Consider the following 22,854-nt stretch of genomic DNA (forward strand, 5'->3'; position numbering starts at 1 on the left):
CCAGTCCCCAGGTCCCCCCAGTCCTCAGGGTCTCCCCACGCCTCTGTGTCGGGGCTCCCGTGTTGAGCAGCACTGGTACCAACATGCTTCCTGCTGTCGGGGTGCCCCCACCCCAAGTCTCCTGGAGGCCACAGACCCTCTGGCCCAGGCCAACCCTGCCAGCAGCTAAAACACACCCAGCGCCCCTCCAGCTGGGTCCCCTCCAGGCTGCCTCTCTGCATGGCTGGCACCCCTTCCCCCCCCCGCCCGCCCGCCCGCCCACCCACACTCAGCGGCCCCGCAGGCTCTGCCCCGTGTGGCGGACCAGGCTCTCCCGGCCGGAGCACAGATGCGGCCGGAGGCACCGCCCCATGGAGGCCTGGGCGGAGGTGCTGTGCTGTGGCCTTTGCTGGGCTTCTGTGGTGCACACACTCCCCTACGGCCAGTGAGGGCTCCCTCGACCCCGTCCCCGTCCCTGTCCCCCACAGGAACCAGCAGCCGCCACGCACAGTCAGCGTGAGACGCGCCTCCAGACCCCCGGCCCCGCACCTGCACCCCGACCGTCTCAGCTCGCCGTGCAGCCTGGGTGCTCACTGTCCCATGAACCCCACCTCACACATGAGGAGCTGAGCCCCAAAGGGGCTCACGGTACCGGGCGGAACTGGGAAAACTGCAGCGGGAGAGTTCCTGGGCCCCCCCCAAACCCTCCCCCCACTGCCCTCCCTTCAGGCCTCTCAGAGCCGCAGGGCGGTCAGGGCGGGGGAGGGCTGGGTGGCCAGGGCCGGGCCATCTCCTGACCCTCGCCGTGGCGGTCCGTCTCGGAGCCCCCGGGCCTCTGCCGCGGCCGGAAGGGGAAATTAAATATTAATCACGCATCATTTCCCCGCGACGGCCCGCGGGGCCAGGGCGGAGGTCAGGCCGGCCCACGCTGAGCACATGCCGGGCCCCGTGGAGGCCTGAGGGACGGCCCACCGCCGCCGGCCCGGTGCCACCTCCCCCCCGCCCGCTGGCCTGGCGGCTCTAATTAAAACTCCATTTAATCAAAACCCACAGGTTTCCCGGCCCATCCCGGCTCTTCGCATGTCGGGCTGGAGAGGCTTTCTGTGCACGTGCCCAGACGGTGGCTGTGCCCCCTGGAGCCAGCCGGGGAGTGCCCACTGGCCGGGGGTGCCCGCTGGCCGGGGGTGCCCACTGGCCGGGGGTGCCCGCCGGGGAGTGCCCGCTGGCCGGGGACTGCCCGCTGGCCGGGGGTGCCCGCTGGCCGGGGGTGCCCGCTGGCCGGGGGTGCCCGCTGGCCGGGGACTGCCCGCTGGCCGGGGGTGCCCGCTGGCCGGGGGTGCCCGCTGGCCGGGGACTGCCCGCTGGCCGGGGACTGCCCGCTGGCCGGGGGTGCCCGCTGGCCGGGGGTGCCCGCTGGCCGGGGACTGCCCGCTGGCCGGGGGTGCCCGCTGGCCGGGGGTGCCCGCTGGCCGGGGACTGCCCGCTGGCCGGGGAGTGCCCGCTGGCCGGGGGTGCCCCCTGGAGCCAGCCGGGGAGTGCCCGCTGGCCGGGGACTGCCCGCTGGCCGGGGGTGCCCGCTGGCCGGGGGTGCCCGCTGGCCGGGGACTGCCCGCTGGCCGGGGGTGCCCGCTGGCCGGGGACTGCCCGCTGGCCGGGGGTGCCCGCTGGCCGGGGAGTGCCCGCTGGCCGGGGGTGCCCGCTGGCCGGGGGTGCCCGCTGGCCGGGGAGTGCCCGCTGGCCGGGACTGCCCGCTGGCCGGGGGTGCCCGCTGGCCGGGGACTGCCCGCTGGCCGGGGGTGCCCGCTGGCCGGGGGTGCCCGCTGGCCGGGGACTGCCCGCTGGCCGGGGAGTGCCCGCTGGCCGGGGGTGCCCTCTGGCCGGGGGTGCCCGCTGGCTGGGGGTGCCTGCTGGCCGGGGGTGCCCGCTGGCCGGGGAGTGCCCGCTGGCTGGGGGTGCCCGCCGGCTTCCAGGCCAGGCAGGACCCCTGCCTCTGCTCCTGGGGACGGCCCACGGCATGGAGGCTCTTCAAAGAGATGAAGGAAGGAACCGCGTCCATCACCGAGCGCGAGGACGCACGGGCAGCGGGGAAGCAGGCGACGGAAGGAGAAACGCCGCCGTCACAGCCTCACGGCCCGGCGGTCCTGTCAGAGCGAGAACGAGCGGGTGGAGGCGGAGAGCGCGCGCCTCGGGGCGGGGGGTCTGACGGCCACTCGGGGACTCTCACCAAACTCCCCCGGCGGCGGCAGGTCCCAGGAGCGAGGGGGCCACGGGGAAGGCGGGCGGAGCAGCACCGACGGGTCAGGGCTCCGTGGAGCGCGCAGAGGGCAGCGGGCAGCTCAGCTCCCGCGCCAACCACAGTCCTGCCCGCCCTGCCCCGGGCGACGGCTTCAGGGGCCCAGGCCTGGGCACCAGACTCCCAGAGCCCTGGGCCCGGGGTTCCCTGCCCCTGACACCCCTGAAGCCCCGGCCTGGGCAGGTGTGCGCAGCCACAGGTCCTGCCGCCTCCGTCCTCCCCGCCTCCCTGCAGGGCTGCTGGCGGCTCCAGCTTCAGGGACTGGGTGCAGGCACCCAGGGGTGCCCCCGCCCCCTCTGCCCCCGGGGTGTGTGGCGGCTGTCTCAGCCCCCGAGGGCAGGATGTGGGCAGGAACAGGGCGGGGATCCAGCCCCCTGCACAGAGCCGCCCCCGAGGAGACTCCACACCACCAGCCTGCACCCTCCTCCCCACTCCCTTCTCCCCGCTGGGCACCCAGAGTCTCTCCCACCCCCCCACATCCAGGCCCCTCCGTCCCAGCCCGAGGTGGCCACTCAGCCCCTCCGAGGGGCCACTCCTCAGCACCGGGTGCTGGGTGCCCACCCTGCTCCATCCCGAGACCCTTCCCCGCTGTGCGGCCACAGGGGGAGGGGGAGGGTGCCAGGTGGAGGGGGGCACACACCGGCCTCCCTAGAAGGAACCTGAGGGCAGGGTGCTACCCTGAGGTGCCTGCCGAGGGGCCTAATGGGAGCCGGGCAGAGGCTGGCCTGCCAAAGGGGTGGTGCCACCCCCGGGTGCCGGCTGCAGGGCCTCCCCGGCAGGCACTACAGAGGACAGGAGGGGGGACCCTCCTGGGGACCCTGGAGGGTCGGTGATGAGGCCCGGAGGCTGAGGGAGGGCAGGTGGTTCAGCCAGACCACCGGGCGCAGCCGCGGGCCCGGCCTGGCGCCCTCAGCCCCCTCTGTGCTCCCCGAACCCCACTCAGCCTGCAGGGCCCCGGGGGCCAGAGGTGACGCCCCAGGGCAGGGGGGCAGAAAGACAGCAGCTGAGGCCGAGACCCCAGCCGGACCCGAGGCTCTCACCGCGTGAGGCTGCCCCGTGTTTGGGGGGGGGGGGCGTGCCTCAGGGGCCGCTGGGCCGCCCAGGAGCAAGGTGGGGCCCCAAGGCCCAGCCTCTGCCCAGCCCCTCCTGAGCCAGGTCGGTCCCTCGGGCGCTGCGGCCCAAGGCGGCCGGGACAGCTTCTCAGAGGAGGAGCGTCCGCTGGCCTGGGAGGACAGGGTGGCGGGGAAGGGGTCCAGGCAGAGGACGGCTGGGTGGCCGGGAAGGTGGTCAGGGCGGCTTCGGGGTCTAGGCCCACGGCGGGCACTGCCCGGGTCACCAGGGACCAGAACTTTGCGGGGTGCCCGGCCCTGAAGCCACATGTCCCTCTGGCAGCCACTCTTGTGGGGTCCCCTGACCCATGAGACTAACAGCTCAAGCACAGCCCCCTCACCCCGTCCCCCGTAGCCATGCCCCCCTCACTGTCCCTCTCCCGTGGGGGCGCTGCTCTGAGAAGATGGGGGGGACCTGCCCTTCACGGGCAGCACTGGGGTCACACTCGGTGCCCGGGGTCAGCAGCGAGCCTGGCCAAGGGCCGTCCGGCCGGCACCCCGACCACAGCGCCCTCCGGCCACTGCGCCCCGAGCTCCTGCCGCCCTGGCGCCGCCGGCACAGCTCTGGGGCGAGGCCACGGTCTGGGGGTGCGGGTGGGCCGCCCAGGGGAGCGCAGGGCCCGGGACCGGCCTGTGGCACAGGCAGAGCGGCTGCGGGGCGGCGGCCTCCCCTCCCGGGCCCAGCGGACGCCAGGCCCGGGGCGCGGGGCGCGGGGACCCCCTCCCGCTTCTGCTTCTCCCCCAGCCCGGCCGGTGTGGGCGCCCCGACTCCCAGCGCAGTCCGGGCGACCGAAGCTGCAGCGGCGGCCGCGGGGACTCAGCGGCTCTGCCCCTGCCGCCCCCGGCGCTCCGACCCCGGCGAGTCCGGGCACCGCGCCCATCGCCGGCCCGGCCCGCGCGCAGCTTTCCCGCCCCCCGGGTGCGGGGTGCCCGGGCCCCCCTGACCCCGCCGCCCCCGACCCGCCGACCCCCGGCCCCTCCGATCCCCTGACCCGCCGCCCCCCGGCCCCGCCGCCGCCCCGCCTGCACCCCGAGTCCGGCCCCGCCGCCGGCTGCGCCCCCCGCCGAGGCCGCGCCCCCGCGCCCCGGGCGCCCGGACGGACCAGGGCGGCTCCCGGCACCTGCGGCCCCGCCGCCCGGCCCCGCCGCCCGCTCCGTCCCCCTCCCGCCGCCCGGCGCGCCTTCCGCACGGTCGGTCGGGGCGGCCCGAGGGCGGCGGGTCCCGCCGGGGCTCAGGGTGCCCGGCCCCGCGGAGCCTCCGCACCCGCCCCCCGGGCGCCCGCCGCAGCTCGGACCCCAGCCCGGAGCCCCCGCTCCTCCCGGGCGGCGGGGCCCCAAGTGGGAGGGACTGGAGCCGCCGGCCCTGCCCCGCCGGCAGCCCCGACAGCCCGGCCCCGCCGCCCGCGACCCCCGGACCCCGGACCCGGCCCCGGACCCCAAACCCCGGACCCCGGACCCTGGACCCGGACCCCAAACCCCGGCCGCGGCCCCCGGCTGACCTGCCGCTGCGCCGGCTGCCGGCTCCCTGTCTCCGCTCCGCTCGGCTCCGCTCCCGCGCCGCTCACGGGCGCCCCCTGCAGGCGGCTCCGAGGCTGCTGTCCCCGCCCCGCCCGCCGCGCGGGGAAACCGAGGCCCGGCGTCGCCGCCCGGAGGCCGCACCCCCGCCCGGAGCCGGCGATGGCACCGCGGAGCCGCCTGCTCCCCCCGGCTCCCCCGGCTCCCCGGGCTCCGCCGCCGCCCGCGCCCCTGCGACGGTCCCCGCCCCGGCCGCCCCCGCCCCGCCGGGAGCGGCCCGGCCCGCACTCCCCTCCGGGCCCGTGCCCGCTCCTCCCGGCCCCGCGGGGCCTGGGCAGCCCCGCCTCCTCACCGGCCGGGCCGGGCCCTCGGGGGCGCCCTGCCTGCCCCCCAGCCCGCCCCGCTCCCCAATCTTGGGCTGGTGTGTGTGGGGGGGGCGGAGGGGGTGGCCCTCAGCTCAGAGGACGCCCCTGGCCCCCATTTCCGAGGCCCCGCTGCCCCTTCCCGCCAGGATTGGGGGCCCAGGCCCCGAGCAAAGGTTGGGCGTCACTTTCTGCTGCCGGTGAACCGGGGGTCGCCCCCCTCGGGCCCGGAGAGGGGCCCCCCGAAGCCCCGGCCCCCGTCCTGGAGGCTTCAAGTCCGAGCAGCCTCACATCCGGCCCCAGCCCAGCAGCGAGGGAGCGACCTTTGACCCCGCATCTGGAGACTGGGAGGCGCTGATGCACCAGACGGCCGGGCGCTGTGGCCCAGGCCCGGGCCTGCGGGGCCGCTGCCCTGACTGTCCGGGGCCGAGGGGCCTGCCCGGCCAGCTGGGCCCCAGGGCCGAGGCCAGGGGGTGTCTCTGCACGGCCGCTGGGGGGAGCCGGCAGGTGGGGAGTGGGGAGCCGGCAGGCGCTTGGCCGCACATCTGGAGCCGGAGCCTGGCCGGCGCCACTCACTGGCCCTGACCCTGGGCAGCTCGGTCCCTGGTCGGCTCCCGGGCTCCCCCCAGGGCTGTGCCCATGCGGCCAGCGTGGCGGCCCAGGTCGCCCTCCGTGAGTGTGCGGGGGGCCCTCCCTCCGAGGCAGGGGAGGGACGAGGAGGGCAGACCGGGAGGAGCCAGGGCCCCAACACGCCTGGTGGGGTGAGGCGCCTGACAGCGTTCCCATGGGGACCATCCTGAGCCCCCCAACACACACCCTTCCGCCCTCCAGCCCGGCCCTGGCCCCGCCCCCGCCCCCCTCGTCCAGGCCTCTGTGGAGTCCCAGCTGCATTTCCACCCCCCTCCCCCCCGAGGGAGCCACCCCTCTCTCCCAGGCTCTAGCTCACCCCCTGAGGGAGCACCCTCCCCCGCAGTGGGGACACTGCCCAGTGCTGGCTGGGCTGCCTGTGTGGTCCTGCCCAGCACCTCCTGAGCCAGCGTCAGACCGGGCGGGGGGACGGGGGAGGAGGGGGTACCAGCTGGGGGCCCCTGCTCTCTGCCACTGCCCTGGACTCCTGCGGGGTAAACGCCTACGGGGGACAGACCCCCTGCCCGCCCCCCATTGGGCCCACAGCCATTCAAGTCCTAACTCAGCACGTGGGCGAGGCCCAGCGTGTCCGGGCCCGGGAGGGGCTGGAGGGCCCCCCGGGCAGAGGCTCAGCCAGCCTCGGGGGTCACTGTCCCGCAGCCCCAGCGTGGGCCCGTGATGCTGTCCCCCGCCATTTCCATCCTGGGCCCAGCGCCCTTCCCACCCAACCACCTCCCCTACGGGCCACCCCCACCCTCGGCCCTCAGCGTCCCCCCCTGGGGCCCGGCGGACAGACCCCCCTCCCACAATGGGGTGGGTCCCCCGGGCCTGGGGGGGGGCTGTGTCCTCACGGAACCGGCGTCCCGGGCGGGAGAGCCAGGCCCCTCTCCCCCACAGAGCCGGGCAGTGCAGGGGCTGCGCTGACGCTCCTGTGTCGTCCGTCACCCGCTGGCCCAGGCCTCGGGGCAGCCCCTGCCCGGGGACCCTCCGCTCAGCCGTCAGGAAGCAGAGGCCGGGCGGGCTGTTCCCACGCTCCCTCGCCATGGTCCTGTGCTCGGCTGACCCACACCTGCTCCGGGCGCTCCTGGGGGACCCTCTGCTGCTGCGCACCCCGAGTTTGCGAGGCTGCGCCCTGGCACGGAGCCCTGAGGTCACTTCCATGACCTTGGTCTTGCTGTGCGCTCGCCAGTCCCGGGCCCCGTCCCGAGGGGCGGAAGGAGGCCCCTGGGCGGGGGTCTTGGCCTGAGCCAGCCGCCCAGGCCGGAGGGAGCCCTGACGGTGGGGCCCAGGCTGCTGCCCCTCAGTGGGCACGGGGGTGTCCCTGCCCAGCCCCAGGCCAGGCTCTGAGGGCTGTGGGCACCCACCCTTCCGCCCAGGCCCGGCTCCGGGGCCAGGCGGGGCCACTGGGCCTCCCGCCCCTCCCCGCTGGGCCTTTGTTCCTGCCCAGGATGCACCTGGTGGCCTCCGGCCCCTGATTGTTTGCAGCGGGGCCAGCTGGGGCAGCCAGACCCGCCAGGCCCAGGACAAAGCCCGGTGGGTGCTGGGGCCACGGCCGCCCCGAGTGCTGACCCGCTTCTCCAAAGGGGAGGGGGCCGAGCAGTTCCTGGGGCTCGGGGACTGAGGAAGTGGGGCTCCCAGGGCTCCGGGTTACGTCCAGACGGAGGCAGCCCCGAGAAGGGGACTCCCCAGCGCTGGCCCGCAGCCTCGGGGGCGACGCCACCCCAGGCCCGCCCAGGGGAGACGCTCCAGCCCCGCCCACTGCTGTAAGGCATCGCCTTTACCCAGTTTTGGTTTCAGGGTGCAGAGGTGGGAAGAGCCCTGACCGGTCCCCGGTGCTGGTGGCACCGTGTGGCCGGCGGGTGAGGCCGGGGTCAGAGCTGGCGAGTGCGACCCCAGCCCGCGGCCACAGCCCGGGCGTGGGGTCCTTTCTGGCTCTCTCCCCGCCCTGAGGAATGCCTTCCTGCTTTTACCCTCCAAAGCCATGGCCCAAAAGGTTCTAGAACCTTCCCTAAGTCAGGGTTAAAAGGATTCCCTCCCAAGTGCTGCCCTGGAGCAGGCAGTGTCAGGATGGAGAAAGCGGAGCCCTGGGGCCGGCTCCTGGGAGCCAGGTGACCACTACCGCCCGAGGCCAGGAAGCCACCGGCAGAAGGCCCTCCGTCTGCTCCAGAGGCAGCGGCAGGAAAGAAGGAGGGGTGTTAGGGAGGGCAACCACCCGAGGGGCATTAACCAGTGCTGCCCCCACTGCCCCGGGTGCAGGCGAGGCCCCTCTACCGCCGCCTGGGTCCACTCCGTGCAGGGCCGCCAGCAGGACGGCCTGCACACGCCCAGCGCACAGGAGCTCCATAGAGCCACGGCCTGGCCCCGGGCGGGGGTGGGGCCAGAGCTACGGGCCCTGTGGTCTGAGTCAGACCACCTGGGGGGTCAACAGCCCTCCGTGACACCCCCTAACGCAGGTGGTGAGGGTTGGGCCTCCGGATGGACCCGACTCTGGAGAGGGGGTGCAGGTCCAGGAAGGGCGCCCCAGGTCCCCGTGCAGTGCGGGAGGCAGCCCACATGTGACATGTGACGTGTGGTGAGATGCAGAGGAAAAAGGCTGGGTGCCTGAGGGGTCTGAGCATCAATCTGTTTAGGTTCTGTGAGGCCGGGGCCCATCTCACAGGACTTGCCGGGGGAGACCAGACCCCACCTAAGGCCGGGGCATGGGCCAAGGCCGTGGCTGTGCACCGCAGCCCAGGGGCCACCCACCCAGCTTCTCCTACGGCCCAGCCAGTCCCAGGAGGCACTGCTGCCTCTCCAGCCTCCAGCCTGGCCCTGTGTCAGCACCCCGCGAGGTCAGAGGGCGGCAGGGGGTGTGAATGAGGACAGCCCAGCCTGACAGCTTGTTTCACCAACTTTAATACGTTCAGAGCGTTAATACACAGTAAAAGCATCGCCAGCGGAAGCTCGGAGGGACCGAGGCAAACGACTTTCTGGAAGCTTCTTGTCAAGTGCTGCTGGGCCACGGCACCCGAGCGTCACCCTCAGGCGTGTGACCACCCAGGACCACCCCGTGATAAGGATCCTATTGGAAAAAGCACGACGTCACACTTCTGGAATCTTCTGTGGACCCACTTGCAGATGTGGGCGGCCCAGCCACGTGCTCCTGCGTGGCCTGTTGTCGAGACAGGTGGGCCCTCCTCTTGGCCACTGTCTGCCCTGCCACTGGCCCCAGGGCCGGCCGTGTGGGCACCGCCCGGAGCAGGAGCTGCCCTCCCCGAGACATGGAGCCCAGCCGCCCGGCTGCGAGCCCGGTGACCTCAGCCCAGGAGTCTCCTCTTTCCCTGGGCCAGAGGCTCCAACGCAGTGAACAGCCGACCGCGCTGCAGGCCGGACGCGGGTGCCCGCAGCCCGGGAGGGGAGGGGCGGACGGTGAGGCCCCGCCGCGGCGCCTGCCCGGAGCACCAGGAGCAGCGCCGGCAGGAGGACGGGCAGAGGCGTCGCTCAGGGCTATGCGGGGGGCTGGCTCTGCGCCCGGCTTCTCTCCTTAGCCCAACGGGGTGAAACGGAAAGCCTCCCGCCAGCAGCCGGCAGCAGGGCAGGAGGCTCAGCCACCAGTGACCAGCCAGCGAGCCGCGCACAGCGGCTTCGCCACCATCTTCTCCTCTGGGCCACACACGTCAGACCGGCCTCTGGCCGGCGGCGGCCCTCTGCGGCCCCTCCCGGAGGTGTGCTTCATGTGGCCGCTCCTCCCGGGCCATGTCCCGGTGCAGACAGCGCTGGTCCCTGCACTGAGACCGGCTCCCGGTGCCGAGAAGGGCCGAGTCCCAGAGTCACACCAACAGGACAGAGGCGGGGAGCAGGCTGTGGTTCAAACTGCAGAAGGCGGGTTCGAGGCCGCCTGTGGCCTGGGGCCTGGGGCCTGGGTCCCGGGGTCCCGTGGGGGCGCCCGTGCGGGAGCTGAGGCACTCCCCGTCCGCCCCGAGGCGGCGGCACCTGCTCAGCCGGGGCCGCTCCTGTCCTCTCCTCCTTCCCCTCCGCTCCCGGCCGCGCTGACGTCCGTCTGTGTTCCTCTCCCGGCTCAGGAGCCGCTTAACTCTGAGCTCAGCAGGAGCTGCTGGCCCTCCATGCCGCTCCGGGGAAAAGTACGTTTTTACCTAGACAATTCCTTCCCATCAGGTCTTTTAAGTCACAGCTGGGTCTCCACGCCCTTCGAGGCTGAGGACGGGCTTTCTCCAATCAGCAGAGGGCGGGAGCCGCCGGAGAACAACGTGGCGCTGGCGGGACCGCCCTGCGCCCGCTGGTGACACCCCGGAAACCAGCCCAGGCCGAGCGGCGGGCGCCCGGGCGGTGCCGGGAGCAGGGACGGGCAGAGGGACCTCCGGGCGGCGTGCACAGCCTGTTCACGCCCAGCACCGCGCTCAGCATCCTCTCCGGAGCCCACGCTGGCCGCCGACGGGGCAGGTCCAGGGAGGAGCCTGCGGGGAGGCCCGGCACCCAGGCCCGAGGGGCCCCGCCTGGGGCCGGGGCTGAGGGCTCGCACGCTGGGGCAGCCGAGCGGCTGAAGCTTGGTGGGGCGTGTGGCTGACGGTGAGGCGGCGCCTGTGGGGCGCCCTGTGCTCAGGTCTCGAAGTACTTGTAGATCGCCGTCACGTACAGCATCACGTTCTGCCAGTCCGGCCGCTCGGTGCGCACCATCTCGCTGATGTCCTGGCAGGGGGAGAGGCCTGCTTAGGGCTCTGCACCGCGGGGCCCGGCACAGCCCAGGCTCCCGGGGGCGGCGCCGAGGCCTCTGGTCTGGTCCATCCGCCTCCGGGCTGGGCGCCGGCCCCCCGCCTCCCGATACCCACCCGGCGCGCCCCCTCCCGGCGTCAGCGCGTTCCCTGCCGCGGGGGCACCGCCCCTGAGGAGAGCGGGCGCTTCCGGACAGAAAGGGGCCCGCAGGACTGGGGGGGGGGGGGCTCACCAGGGTGGACTTGATGCCGACACTCTCCGCCGCCTGGAAGGCCAGCGTGAAGTTCCGTCGCTGCGAGAGAGACTGCGTGTTGGCCCCCACGTGCCGCCACACACACAGGGAGGGCTCAGGGCCCCGACACGGGGTCGGCCAACACTGCCCTCTTCGCTACTCCCCACCCACAGCCCTCAGCCACCCGAACCCCAAAGGCTGGAGAGAAACAGAGTGCGCTCCCTGTGGGAGCCTTCAGGGCTGTCTGAAGGGCACGAGGGGCTGGAGCTGGGGCCGGTCCCGGCGGAGCGCCCTCACCTTGTCCTGGCTGTTGAGCTCCTGGTAGGGGATGTGCGCCGGCAGGTAGGTGTGCAGGAGCGCGCAGAAGGCCAGCCCGTCGTTCCAGCTGCTGCTGAAGTTGGTGATGTCGATGTTCTGCAGGAGGAGGAGGAAAGCACACTGACCTTCCCGGAGCGCTGAGGGGGTCTGAGACCCCACGGCCCCCGGGCCCGGGCAGGGCAGGGCACGGAGCCAGCGCGCCCGCGGCCCGGCTGCGTCCGTGACTGGCCTTCCTCCCCCACCCTCACCCTCAGATCGCTGCCATCGGTGGCAGACAGTGGAGCCGCCCGCACCCCCCGGGAGAGCCTGGGCAGCCGCCGGACACTGGGAAGAGGGTCCCTGCTCTTCCTCCCCATCGCGGTCCCGGGAAGCAGCCAGCGGGGGCGGGTCCAGCCCAGTGACCTGTCCAAGGTGCTGGGCGCAGCAGGGGGACAGGTGTGGGAACCGTGTCACGTGCCTCTCACACGCACCCAGGGCCGCGCAGGGGCTGGGCGGAGGCCCGGGGAGCACAGCGGATCTGGTGATGGCTGAGACGCGGCCCAATGCCCAGCCCGACCGGCTCTCCTCACCCCGACGGCCCTCACGAGAGCCGGGGCGGCGGGCAGCGGTGCGGGCCGGGCAAGGAGCCCTGGGAGCCGCCGGTGGCGCACGGCAGCAGCGCGCACTGAGGATCCAGCCTCGCCCCTGAGGTCACGTTCGCTGCCGGAGGAAAACAAATCTCCACTTCCTGCCGCGGGGCCGCTCCGGCTCCTGCAAGGCAGGCGTCTCTGGCAGGGCCGCCTACGTGCCGGGCCTCACCGCGCCTCGGGCCCGGCTCCTGCACGAGAGGAAACCGCTGCCCCCTCCCAGCGGGGAAGCCCAGCCGAGCCCAGCTTCCTCCAACGCCGGCTGGAGTCCTCGGCGGAGAGCGCTGTGCTGCACAGCACGGGAGCCGCTGGAGAAAGAGGAAGCCGGGCTCCTGGGGCCGGGGGTAACCCTCAAACCTGACCGCCAGACGCCGCATCAAACCAGCTCAGCCCCAGCTCAGCCCCAACCTGGCCGGGACCAGCCCTGCCCGAGGCTGCGGGAGGCAGACCGGGCATCCCACCCAGCAATTGACAACGAGGCCCACAAGCACCAAGCCCAGTGCGGTCTGGTCTCCGAGCTGAAGCAGAGGGACTGGGACGGGCTGGGCACGGGGAGGGAGCGCGTGTGCGGCGCCAAGGACAGCGAAGGGGACGCGCAGAACCAGCCGGGCGGGGAGAGTGCTCGTAGGACGCAGCGCCATCGGGTGCCGAGACACCCCGGGTGGTGCGGGCCTGAGGTCCCGAACTCGGGGGGGCAGTGAAGGTACAGACGTGGTGACTGAAGCAGCGTCAGGTGAGGGCACTTGGGACAGCGGCGTGAGCGGGAAGGGGCCTGGGCCCAGCCCCCGGCATCGCACAGGTGAGGCCGTGCAGGAGGGCCAGGGACAGACACTCTCCACAGGAACCCGTGTCTTCCCGGAGCGCCAGGAGCGGAGGGGGAGAGCTCGAACGGCAGCAGCATCGCGTTGCGGGAGGACAGGGCCTGAACAGTGTCCTCCGTGCAGGAGGCACCGGGAGCCGGTCATCAAGGGGAGGGACGCCCACCTCTGTGCACAGCCCCCCACCCTGAGGCTGAAAGGCCGGTAACGGCTTTACGACCGTCACGGGGACTCCCCCAGTGTGTTCACTTAAGGCTGCAGGGTTTGTCTCCAAAGCGGATCTGCAGGCCGAGGAGGAGCCCGTCTCTGCCCCACGTGCTCCCCCGGAACCCCAGCTTCTGGGCAGGCGGCCCCTCTAGAGTGAAAGGACCTCAGAGCCAGAAGCTGGCCGAGTGCGTGCGTGCGTGCGTGCGTGCGTGGACTGCCCCAGGGGAGCTCCGCTCCTCCCACAGGCAGGGCGCTCCGGGGCACGGGTTCACTCTCTTGTGGAACTAGAGCTGAGTGCACGGTCGGCCCACCGGAAGCTCCTCACGGGGACGCGGGTCTCGATGCCTTAGCTCCGGTCACTCAGGCCTCTCTGCCGCCCACGGTCAGCCGGTGTCTGGATCCGGGGCACAAAGGGCTGTGACATGCGCCAGAACACAGGCCAAAAAGCTCTCAGCAGGCGGAGCGCGCATCCGCCCCGGCCCCAGAAGTGTCCACTGCGTGGCCCACAGGGCAGCGGCCGCGGCCGGGTCACAGGGACAGCTGCCGTCCGCACGCGCATCGGAGCGGAGGCTGACACCCCACGGGCCCTCTGCAGAGCCCAGGGGCTGGCACGGCCCTCCTCCTGTCACTCAGACCGGACGCTGCCCGCCGTGGCCTCCGGGCGGCCCGCAGGTGCCGCACTGGAGCGGAGGCGCGGGGGTGAGGCCAGGAAATCTCACACACACGCACACACACACACACACACATGCACACACACACACACACACGCACACACACACACGCACACACACACGCCATAAACGTCTGGAGATGTCTTCATTTGTCTGCCGTGCAGTTAAGGGCCACAAAATCCCCAAATACCACACGTGCTGTAAATAGGACCAAGTCCTCCCTATTTAGGGAAACGCCGCTCCACGGGCAGCGGGCGCGCGGCCAGAGCCGTGACTCATCGCCGCCAGCACGCGCGGCCGCAGCCCCGTCCCCAGCCCCGCGGGCGGGCCCTTCCCACGGCTGGCACTGAGTGACCCCTCAGGGGGCGGGTCACACACCAGCCGGCCCACGGCCTCAGCTGGCAGGTGAGAGCAGGTGGAGGTGCCGAGTGGGAGGGAGGGACGGAGGAGGGTGCTCTGCTGAGGGGGGGGTGTGTGCAGGGTCTGAGGGACAGCTCATCTGGAGCAGGCCCGGGCCCTGAGTGATGCTAACGCAGAAGCCGGGAGGCCGGGGGCAGCACAGAAGCTGCGCAGTGCCAGGCCGCGTACTGCAAATGGCAGATGCGCTCTGGCTGCAGACCTGAGGGCATCTCCTGGGGACTTCTCCCTCTGACGCTGAGCCACGCTCTGCTCCAGGTCAGGGAAGGGGCGGGGCATGTGTCCGGGGCCCGCATCATGAGGTCCGAGTGCTGAAGAGGGAGGGAGGAGCCAGGCACCAGCCCGGGGTGAGCCCAGCCCTGCAGACAGAGTCCCGCATCTTGTGTCCCTGGAGCGCGGGAGCCGGGGGACCATTATGATGGGGTCAGGGGGGGCTCTACTCCAGGGAGGGACCCAACCAACAGGCGTCCTTTTCTCTGGGCCCCGACAGCCTGAGCACGCAGCCGAGGCAGGACCCTGAGCCCAGGACGACAGGCGCTGGGGGCTCCGGCCAGCCTGGGGTCGCTCGGGATCCGAGGGCGGCCACCTGGGCAGAGGAGCAGGCACCCGGGTCTCGCTGTGGGAAGCAGGGGAGGCCCGGCCGCTGCACGGAGGCGGCTGCATCGGGAGACGGGGCCTCAGGAAGGTGCGCTGGTTCTAACCCACCAGGAACATGTGGCAGAGCAAACGGCCGAACATCCAAAAGAGGGAGCGCACCTGCCACCGCGCACCTCCCTTCGCGCCGAGCCCCACACTCGGCCCAGCTCTCCCCCCGCGGCGCAGCCGGCGAGCGGGACCAGCCCTCTCCGCACCGACCGCCGAGTCACACGGAGGAGCCTGCGGCCTGTCACAACGGGGGAGGGCCGTGTGGGCACTTTCTCCCGCCAGACTGGCTTTATCTGGTTTAGTTTACATGCACGGTGGTTACAAGCCCTTTCCGTTGGCCTCCTGGGTGTAAAGCACATTCGCATGACGCTGGAGAGCGGACCGGGGCCGGCAGGAGGGACCCGGGGCGGCTGAGAGGAACAAAGGCCCCTCAAAGCCGGCTCTCAGAGCGCGGCACTGAGTGCTCAGCACTGCACACAGGAGGCACGAAGACAGTTAAATTTGCCCAGAAAAAGGTGTAACTTTTAAAGGCCTACAAATATTGTTTCAAAAATAATTCTGAAAGTCCCTGAGGGCCAAGGTCATGCTCTAGACTGCAATTATTTCTCTCCTTGTATTTCCTGACTTCTCTGTGCACAGCTAAGTGTCAGAGTTCATGATTGACTTAGAGCAAGAAAAAAAACTGGAGTAAAAATGTCACCAGTCCAGATGCTGAAGGAGAGTGCGCGTCACAAAGACACGTCCGCGGGGGGCCCGGGCCGCGGCCGCGGGGAGTGCCCGCCGGCTCTGGGCTGTGCACTGACTCCACGTCTCAGAGTCTGCACCCCATGTCCTCCAGGGTGAGTCCACGCAGACCCAGCGCAGGCCGGGTGGGCCCGGGCTGATGGAGGGCGGCTCTGGAGGGCCTGGTGGCTCTGAGAGGCGGAGGCTCGGGCCTGGAGCGCGCAGGGCCAGGCTGCCCTGGGGCAGGGACAGAGGCTGCGGGCAGTGCATCCAGCGGGCACCGGCGAGGCTTCACCATTGGCCCCTGAGCACCCGGGCTCCGCTCGTCTGGGAGGCCAGGTTTTTAAAAATCACCCTAAGGTCCTGCCAAGTCCGTGTCACGTGGTAGCTTTCCCGGCACTTAGAGAAGGGACAGCGGCCGCCGGGCAGACTGAGTGTCTGACAAATGGCCGTGATGACAGACGCTGGCTGTGCCTCCCTCCCGCCCCGGGGCCGCCCGACAGCAGCACGTGTGGCTCCCAGGCTGGTCCTAAGGGGGCGCCGGGCCCCTGGAGGAAGCCAGCACCTGGAGGCAGTCCGGGCCGCAGGGAGAGGCTGCGTGGGGGTTCCGGTCACAGCGCAGCGAGTCTCAGCAGCCACAGCCCCCGCCACACACGCGAGTCCAAGACGGTCTCACCCTCAGGGCCTCGCCTGACCCGAGTGAGGACTGAGCTGTCCCCACACACCCCGCGCAGTCACAGATTTATGAGTCAAACAGATGCCACCCCTAACGGCACCCACGGGGGGGGGGAGGGGGGGGGCGGTGCAGCAATGGGTAACCGGCCACCTCCTTTCTCCTGGACCTCAGGCCATCTGTAAAGGAGCCACAGGTGAGTCCTGGACAACCTGTCCGCCCCTGAGGGCGGCCCCGTGAGGGACTGGCTCCAGGGTCCCCGAGGATACCAAATCCACGGGTGTTCGAGTCCCTGTACGAAAACGGCCTCTATCAGTGCAGAGTCAGCGCCCTGCATTTATTGAAAAAAAAAAAAAAAAATCCGAGTATAAATGGACCCCCCAGTTCAAAGCTGTGGTGTCAGGTTAACTGTATAGTTCCCGCTCCCTGCATCCTCTGATGTTAATCTCCCCGTAATCACAGGTCCAGACGGCAATACAGCATCCTTACAAATCACCCAGCTTCCCGAGCGGCCTCAGGCCAAGCCTCAGCACCAAACAGAATGAGCCTGTCAGGCCCCCCTCCCCGCAGACAGCACAAGCTGGGCTCCCATCCCTCGGGAGGCAGCACAGGGCACTCAGACCCTGTGGTGTGGACGGCACACACAGACTGGCACTGGCTATTTGACAAAGACAGCTGCACGGTTCTGCCTTCAGCAAAAAACATTAAGAACTGAAAAATGCTACTTCTCTGATTTCTTTCTCAGCATCATTCACAATAAACACGGGAACTCCCCTCGGAGTCCGCGGCCCGGTGGGGGGCAGGTGGCTCAGGGAGCCCGAGCCAGGCCGAGAGCCACTTGCATGACCTCAGGTAAGCAGGCCACTTCATAAAACAGCCATTTCACTGAGATACAACTTATGTACAAAGCTCATCTGTGTGAAGCGTACACCTCACTGCACTGTGTGCGCCCATGGAGTGATGGCTACAAGCGAGACACGGAGCATCTCCATGGAGACTGCACTGCTGTCCAGTCCAGCCTCTGCCGGCAGCTCAGCGGTCACCATTTCCGAGCGTCTTTCCAGACGCTGGGCCCGGGGTGTAGCTCTGAGAGGTGGTCACCGGATGCTGGGCCCTCCACTATGAGCACCAGGCTCTCCTCCCTGGGCCCCGGCTGAACTGCAGGCTCTCTGGGTGAGATGTCCTGTCGCCGGGCACAGACAGGGGCACAGACGGGGGCACAGACGGGGGGACCACAGCGGTCTCAGGCCCCAGAGACAATGTGAGCACCGAGGCCACACAGGAACGGGTGGGCCCGTCTGGCCCCTCTGCTCCCTTTGTCCAGGGGTTTGTAAGTCCCGGACAGTGGTATTTACAAACAATAAGGCCTTTCTGTATGGAACTTACTTTCCATGCAAAGTGACAATGTAAGATTAAAAAAATTAGACTTGATTCAGATCAAACCCTTATCTATGCTCGCAGCTTTGAGCGGTTATTTTAGCGCTGGGAGCGTCTGAGCCTGAGGGTCCAGTTAGAGGGGAGCTCGCCCAGCGAGCCTGGCTGACCGAGGAGTCCGAGCGCTTTCTTTGCACCGCGGTCCCTGGCAGCACTCCCGCTCCCCTGGCCTTCCGCTCCGCCCTCGCCCGCTCTAACTGGACTCACAAAGAGGATGCGCGGGCAGGGAGAGGGGGAGGCCTGGGGGAGGGGCACGCTCCGTGCTTTCCGGAGGGAGACGGAGGAGAGGGAGCCACAGGAGGAACCCCTGGGAACACGGGACAGTCACCGGTTGGACAGGCGAGGGGAGGGGCCGCGTATGCAGAGGATGCTTCTCCGTCCCGTCCCCTCACTCCAACCCCGGCACCCCGCCTGCAGTGGCCAAGAAGAGTCAGAGGCACCTGAGCTTTGGGGGCCCCTGGGGGGTTCACTCCGCCCAGAAGCGTGGAGGCCGGGAGCCAGGAGGCAGCGAGGGGAGTGGGCAGAGCACGGGCCGGGCTCCCGGGCAGACACCAGCGAGTACCACACGCACTTCACCGGCTCCTAAGAGACCCGCTTTCCCTCCTGTTTGTCCGCAGACTCTGTGTCAACGGAAGTGAGGACCGAGCTATTTTTATCGGCCACCAGTCCTGACTGTGACTCTTCCGTCCGCAGGGACACAGGCTGTGGGAGACAGGACCAGCGCCCCCCGCTGTCGCTTAGAGAGGTTGTCAGACGTTCAGAAAAGAGCCTGTGGTGGGGCACCGGCCACCGGCCACTCCCTCACGTCACATGGCCCCGGACACACCTGTCCCCGCGCCAGGCAGGGCTCCGGGGACCACGACGCACGGTTCCCGCCGGCCCCCCGCGAGCCTGCCCTCGCCGCCTCTCTTCTTTGAGTAAAAATGACATTGCTGAGGCCAGAATTAGAACACAGAACCACTGGGCTCGTAACACAAACAATCGAACACAGATAGCAGCACAGAAAGAGGGCGGGAAGGAACTACATTAGAGCACACTCGTTTGCCAAATTAAGTCAGAAAAACCTCAAGTACACTGGGATTCTGGTTCCACTCGTCTGCACTGAGAAATACACAATCTTGCCATGGCCAGTTGGGTTCAGTGGGTAGAGCATTGGCCCAAGGGTCGGGGGTTCGATTCTGGTCAAGGCACGGACCTCCGTTGCAGGCTGTCCCTGGCCCGGGTTGGGCATATGCAGGAGGCAGCCGATCAATCTACACTGATGCTTCTCTCTCTGTCTCTCCCCCTCCCTTCCGCTCTTTCTAAAAAATCAGTAGAAAAATATCCTCGGGTGAGGATTAACCAAAAAAAAAAAAGGAAAAGAAATACTAAATCTTTTCTCAGCCCAAGCACAAAATAAATCTCTCAATAAAACCGTATATTCTTAATGCCTATTTGAGATTAAATTACCTCGGGCAGTACTAAAAACTTTTGTTCGTTTATTAAAACTCTTTTGTACTAGATTGCTTTCATTATCCTTCGTATTAACTCATCCATTTCTAGGTCTGGCATTTTATCAGAAAACAATGCTACTTTTCATCTAAAAGGAAAGCGCTCTTAAATTAACGGTTAAAGGCTATAAGAGAAGCTGTTAAATGTGGACTTTAGGTTTAAAAAGTTTCCTGGAAGCATACATTGTTTTCTTCTTTATCTAGCTATTCTCGTACGAAAGACCGAGTCCTATCAATCCCTAGAGGAGCGGACAGAGAACTGCAAGCAGCTCCTGTGGGAAGCGGACATTGCTGAGGTGATGAGCAGGCAAGTGAACTGCCATGTTCTCTGCGAGCACAATTATCAGGGTTAATCGCATATTTAAATTAAATGTCAATCTCAGGACTGTGTGTAAACGGAGGTACTGATTTTCAAACACCGGGAAGACGTGCTGCGGGTTGCGAGGGATGCGTGCACCTGCGATAAAGCTCCCAGGAGTCATCCATCCTCCTGGGGGTCAGCCCCCGGCTGTGAACCTGACAGTGAGCCACAGCGTCCCGGCTGGACAGGAGCGCCTTCGTGCTCTGAAGCAGCAGCCAGCAAGTGGCAGGCCACCATTTAAGAGAAAAATGCATTTGTCAGATAAAAGGCCAGCTCACAGGGCTTGTTTCGTAATGGACGGTTAATGAGATTACAGTGATTAGTGCAATTATTTCAGGATGACTCTGAAGAGAGTTAAAGGAGACGACCCGGTATTAGGGAATCCATCTCCGTCGATCAGACAGCTCCGAGACATAAAGCATGCGTGGCCGCGCTCGGCGGCTGCACGTGGGCCGGAGGGACAGGCCGTGCCGCTCAGCACGTACCCGCTCGGCCTGCGAGCGAGCAGTCACCGCCCCCGGAGGCCGGGGCTGGCTCCGCGCTGCTGGCTCCGGAGGGCGGCGCGCTGAGCCACGTTCCCAGCTCGAGGAGGACAGGGCCCGGCACGTCTCCTACGGCTCTGGACGAAGTAAGAGCGCGACCAGCTATGCCTTCAGTTTAAAACAGTTCCGCGTTTGGAACACCCGCTTTAACTCACGGCCCTTACGTAAAGGAACCGGCTCCTGGCGGCTTTTAAACAGCAGAACACGTACCTGGCTCACAGGAAACAAGAGCCAGACAAACACACACACACACACCGCGTCACCACAGAAGTGACCAAGGGAGGCGATCAGGGGGAGGGGACCGGGCTTGTAGCATGAGACTGTCCAGCGTACAAACACGTAAACTACTCTGTTTCAGGTTAATTTCCTCCTGCAAAGTGCGTACCCAGTAAATGAAAAAGAATTACTTATTGATGTTCTTAAGTAAATGAGTTATGTGCATTTTTCTAACCTAACAGAATTTACCTTAAAATCTACTCAGAATTCAAGTGGGAAGGCCCCGCGCTTAGGGAAGTCACTGGTCCGGCACTGGAGCGCCTCAGTCACTCGTACCCTGAGCTCTCTGACCACCTGGCGGCCGGGCGGGCGCACACAGGGGAGGCGAGAGGCGACCCCGGTTTGGTTACTGTGGTGACTGCCGTGCTGCTTCCTCAGCCGCCGCAGCTCCGGGCTCCGGTGCCCCACCCCGCGCCGGCACCGCGGTCTCCGTCCGGCTGATGGACGCGGAGACACGGAGGCACAGCACACCCTCACTGACCGCTGTGCCTTCTGTGCATTCACGCCCTGCAGCCCACTGGCTCCCCAGTCCTCAGCGGACTGAGACGCAGTCTGAGCCCAGCCAACGCGGCCACAGGGGCTGACGGACGGCAAGCCTCAGTCTGCTCCTCCACCACCCGTCCCTCTTTGGCACAGAAAGTGCTACGGCTCCTTCTTCTGTGTCATTCTGGTGAGACGATGTGATGAGACCAGGACTACAGAGCTCAGCTCCCTTCCCTCGCTGTGATTCTGTGTGGCTGCTGCAGCCGAGGCTCTGGCTGCAGGCTGGGAGCCTAACGGGAGTCACATGTGCGGACGTGGCTCGCACTGCGGCCCAGCGGTCCAGGGGTGCGTGCAGAGGTGCAGGCGAGGGTTTCCTCTCCAACACCGTACAACAGCACTTAGAGTGAGATAGGAAAGGGAGAGAGAGACGGACACACGGGGGACAGGGCAGCTACTAAGGTAATCCAGATGTGAAGTGATGAGGGCACAGAGACGACAGAGGAGGGAGGAAAGTCTATGGAAAACAGCCAAAAGAAGGCTTCACATAATAAGTAAAATATTAATTTAACGGAAAATAAACATGTTTTTACTCAGGCCAGAGGAGAGCGCAGCCTGAGCGGCCGTCGGAGCGGAGCGCGCTGGGGGCCGGGCTGCCGGGGCGGGGAGGGGGGGCCTTACAGACGCACCGGGTTCAGGGCCGGCTCCTCCTGTCTGCGGGGGCACAGATGGGGGCACGGACGGGGGCACGGCCCTCCCACGTGGGACAGAACACGCGTGTTACCTGGTAGCCTTCGGTCTTCTTCTGACACCACTTCAGCAAGGCGTTCCTCTTGGAGCCGCCGTACTCCCGGGCCAGGGCGGAGAGCGGGTCCTTCCGTTCCTCCCTGCGGCGGGAGAAGAGACCGGAGCTGGGACACGAGCCGAGCGCCACACAGCAGACACCGGCGACAGCAGGCAGCGCGGGTCTGCGCGCCGGGACAGGGCAAACCACACACCCCGGCGCCCGCCGGCAAGGCGCCCTTCCCATTCGTTCCCTTTCCCTCGGTTTCCCCAGGGCCCCGGCCCCCGGCCTGCTCTGCTTTTCCATCTCCATCCCTCCGTGGCCACACCACCTCCCCATTCGTCTTCTCGTACGTGCGCTCCGGGGCGGGCTTTGACAATCGAGCCTGCCCTCCCTCCCCACCCCTGTCCTCCAGGCCCCACTCAGAGTCCACTTTTCCAGTCTCCCTAACGCTCCCCCGCTCCCAGTGTGCGAGCTTCACAACACTAACTTGTGTTCAACCATTCTCTAATCAAAATCCCCAAAGCAGAAACACCAGCTGCTTGGGAAAGAAATTGTTTTACTTTTTTCCTTTTAATATATTTTTATTGATTTCTGAGAGGGAGAGGGCGTTAGAAACATCAATGATGAGAGAGAATCATGGATTGGCTGCCTCCTGCATGCCCCCCACCCCCAAACACACTCACTCGGGTTCAAGCCCACAGCCCAGGCACGTTACCCTTGGCTGGAATCGAACCCGGGACCTTTCAGTCTGCAGGCCAACACTCTACCCACTGAGCAACACCAGCCAGGGCCCGATTTACTTTTTACTTCTAGGCTGTTTTACCCAATTCTGAGCGCCGAAGAGGAAGTCAGAAGAGGAAAGAAGCTGAGCCTGAATGCAGGGCGGAGGGGGGCGAGGAGCGGCCAGCGGCGGCGCCTACCTGATGCGGCTGCGGGCGGTGGGCGTCACGGAGGCCGTGGGGGACGAGGACAGGGAGAGCTGCGGGGGCGTGCTGCCCATGGCCATGAGCGAGGCTGGCGATGCACCCTCGGGCGCGGACATGTCCCGCTTCATCTCCTCGCTGCTTCGCCGAGACACTGCAAACAGCCGTTCAGCGTGTTAGGGCAGAACACACATGTCACCAGGGCTCTGAGACATTTCTCCGACAGGCCCGAGAGCAGGAATTACCGCCCAGGCGGAAAAGGTATGGTTCTTTATCTCACTGAGAGAATCTCTCTCCACTGAAAACGCTGTCAGAGTGGACGGCAGCTGGGCAGATGGGGTGGGACACACAGGAAAGGAAGGAGCGCCCAGGAGCTGAAATACGCACGGAGCCCCCGCTGCCCGGGGGCAGGCAGGGAGGCTCACCGCCCTGTGCCCGCAGCGCCCCCCGCCCACAGGATGGGCTCCGGAACGTTCGTCTGATCACGAACACCCCGGAACCCGAAGGCTAACAGAGGCAGTGCTGACAGCTCCGATTCGCCAATAAAACACCGTGATCCTCTGAAATTAGCCAAACACTGTTCAAGGGACAGAAAAGAGATACTGAATTCTGGCTCAGACCGTGTTTTAAAAACCG

The 22,854-nt window shown here is 67.9% G+C and overlaps 1 protein-coding gene across 2 annotated transcripts in view; it reads right to left on the reverse strand.

Annotated features, from left to right (window-relative positions):
- Positions 1–8,765: 8,765 nt before the first annotated feature.
- Positions 8,766–22,854, reverse strand: part of SPECC1L (sperm antigen with calponin homology and coiled-coil domains 1 like) — a 44,811-nt gene continuing 30,722 nt past the window's right edge. For both annotated transcript variants that reach the window (XM_084867416.1, XM_084867415.1), the window contains exons 12-16: positions 22,216–22,372; positions 21,293–21,395; positions 11,125–11,241; positions 10,828–10,887; positions 8,766–10,571 (exon numbers count right to left, since the gene is read on the reverse strand). In XM_084867416.1, the coding sequence (XP_084723542.1) occupies positions 10,482–10,571; positions 10,828–10,887; positions 11,125–11,241; positions 21,293–21,395; positions 22,216–22,372 (527 nt within the window). In that variant the 3' untranslated portion in view covers positions 8,766–10,481. The remainder of the gene's footprint in view (positions 10,572–10,827; positions 10,888–11,124; positions 11,242–21,292; positions 21,396–22,215; positions 22,373–22,854) is intronic.

This window comes from Pipistrellus hanaki (assembly GCF_964339955.1).
Source record: "Pipistrellus hanaki genome assembly, chromosome: 19".
Taxonomy (NCBI): Eukaryota; Metazoa; Chordata; class Mammalia; order Chiroptera; family Vespertilionidae; genus Pipistrellus; species Pipistrellus hanaki.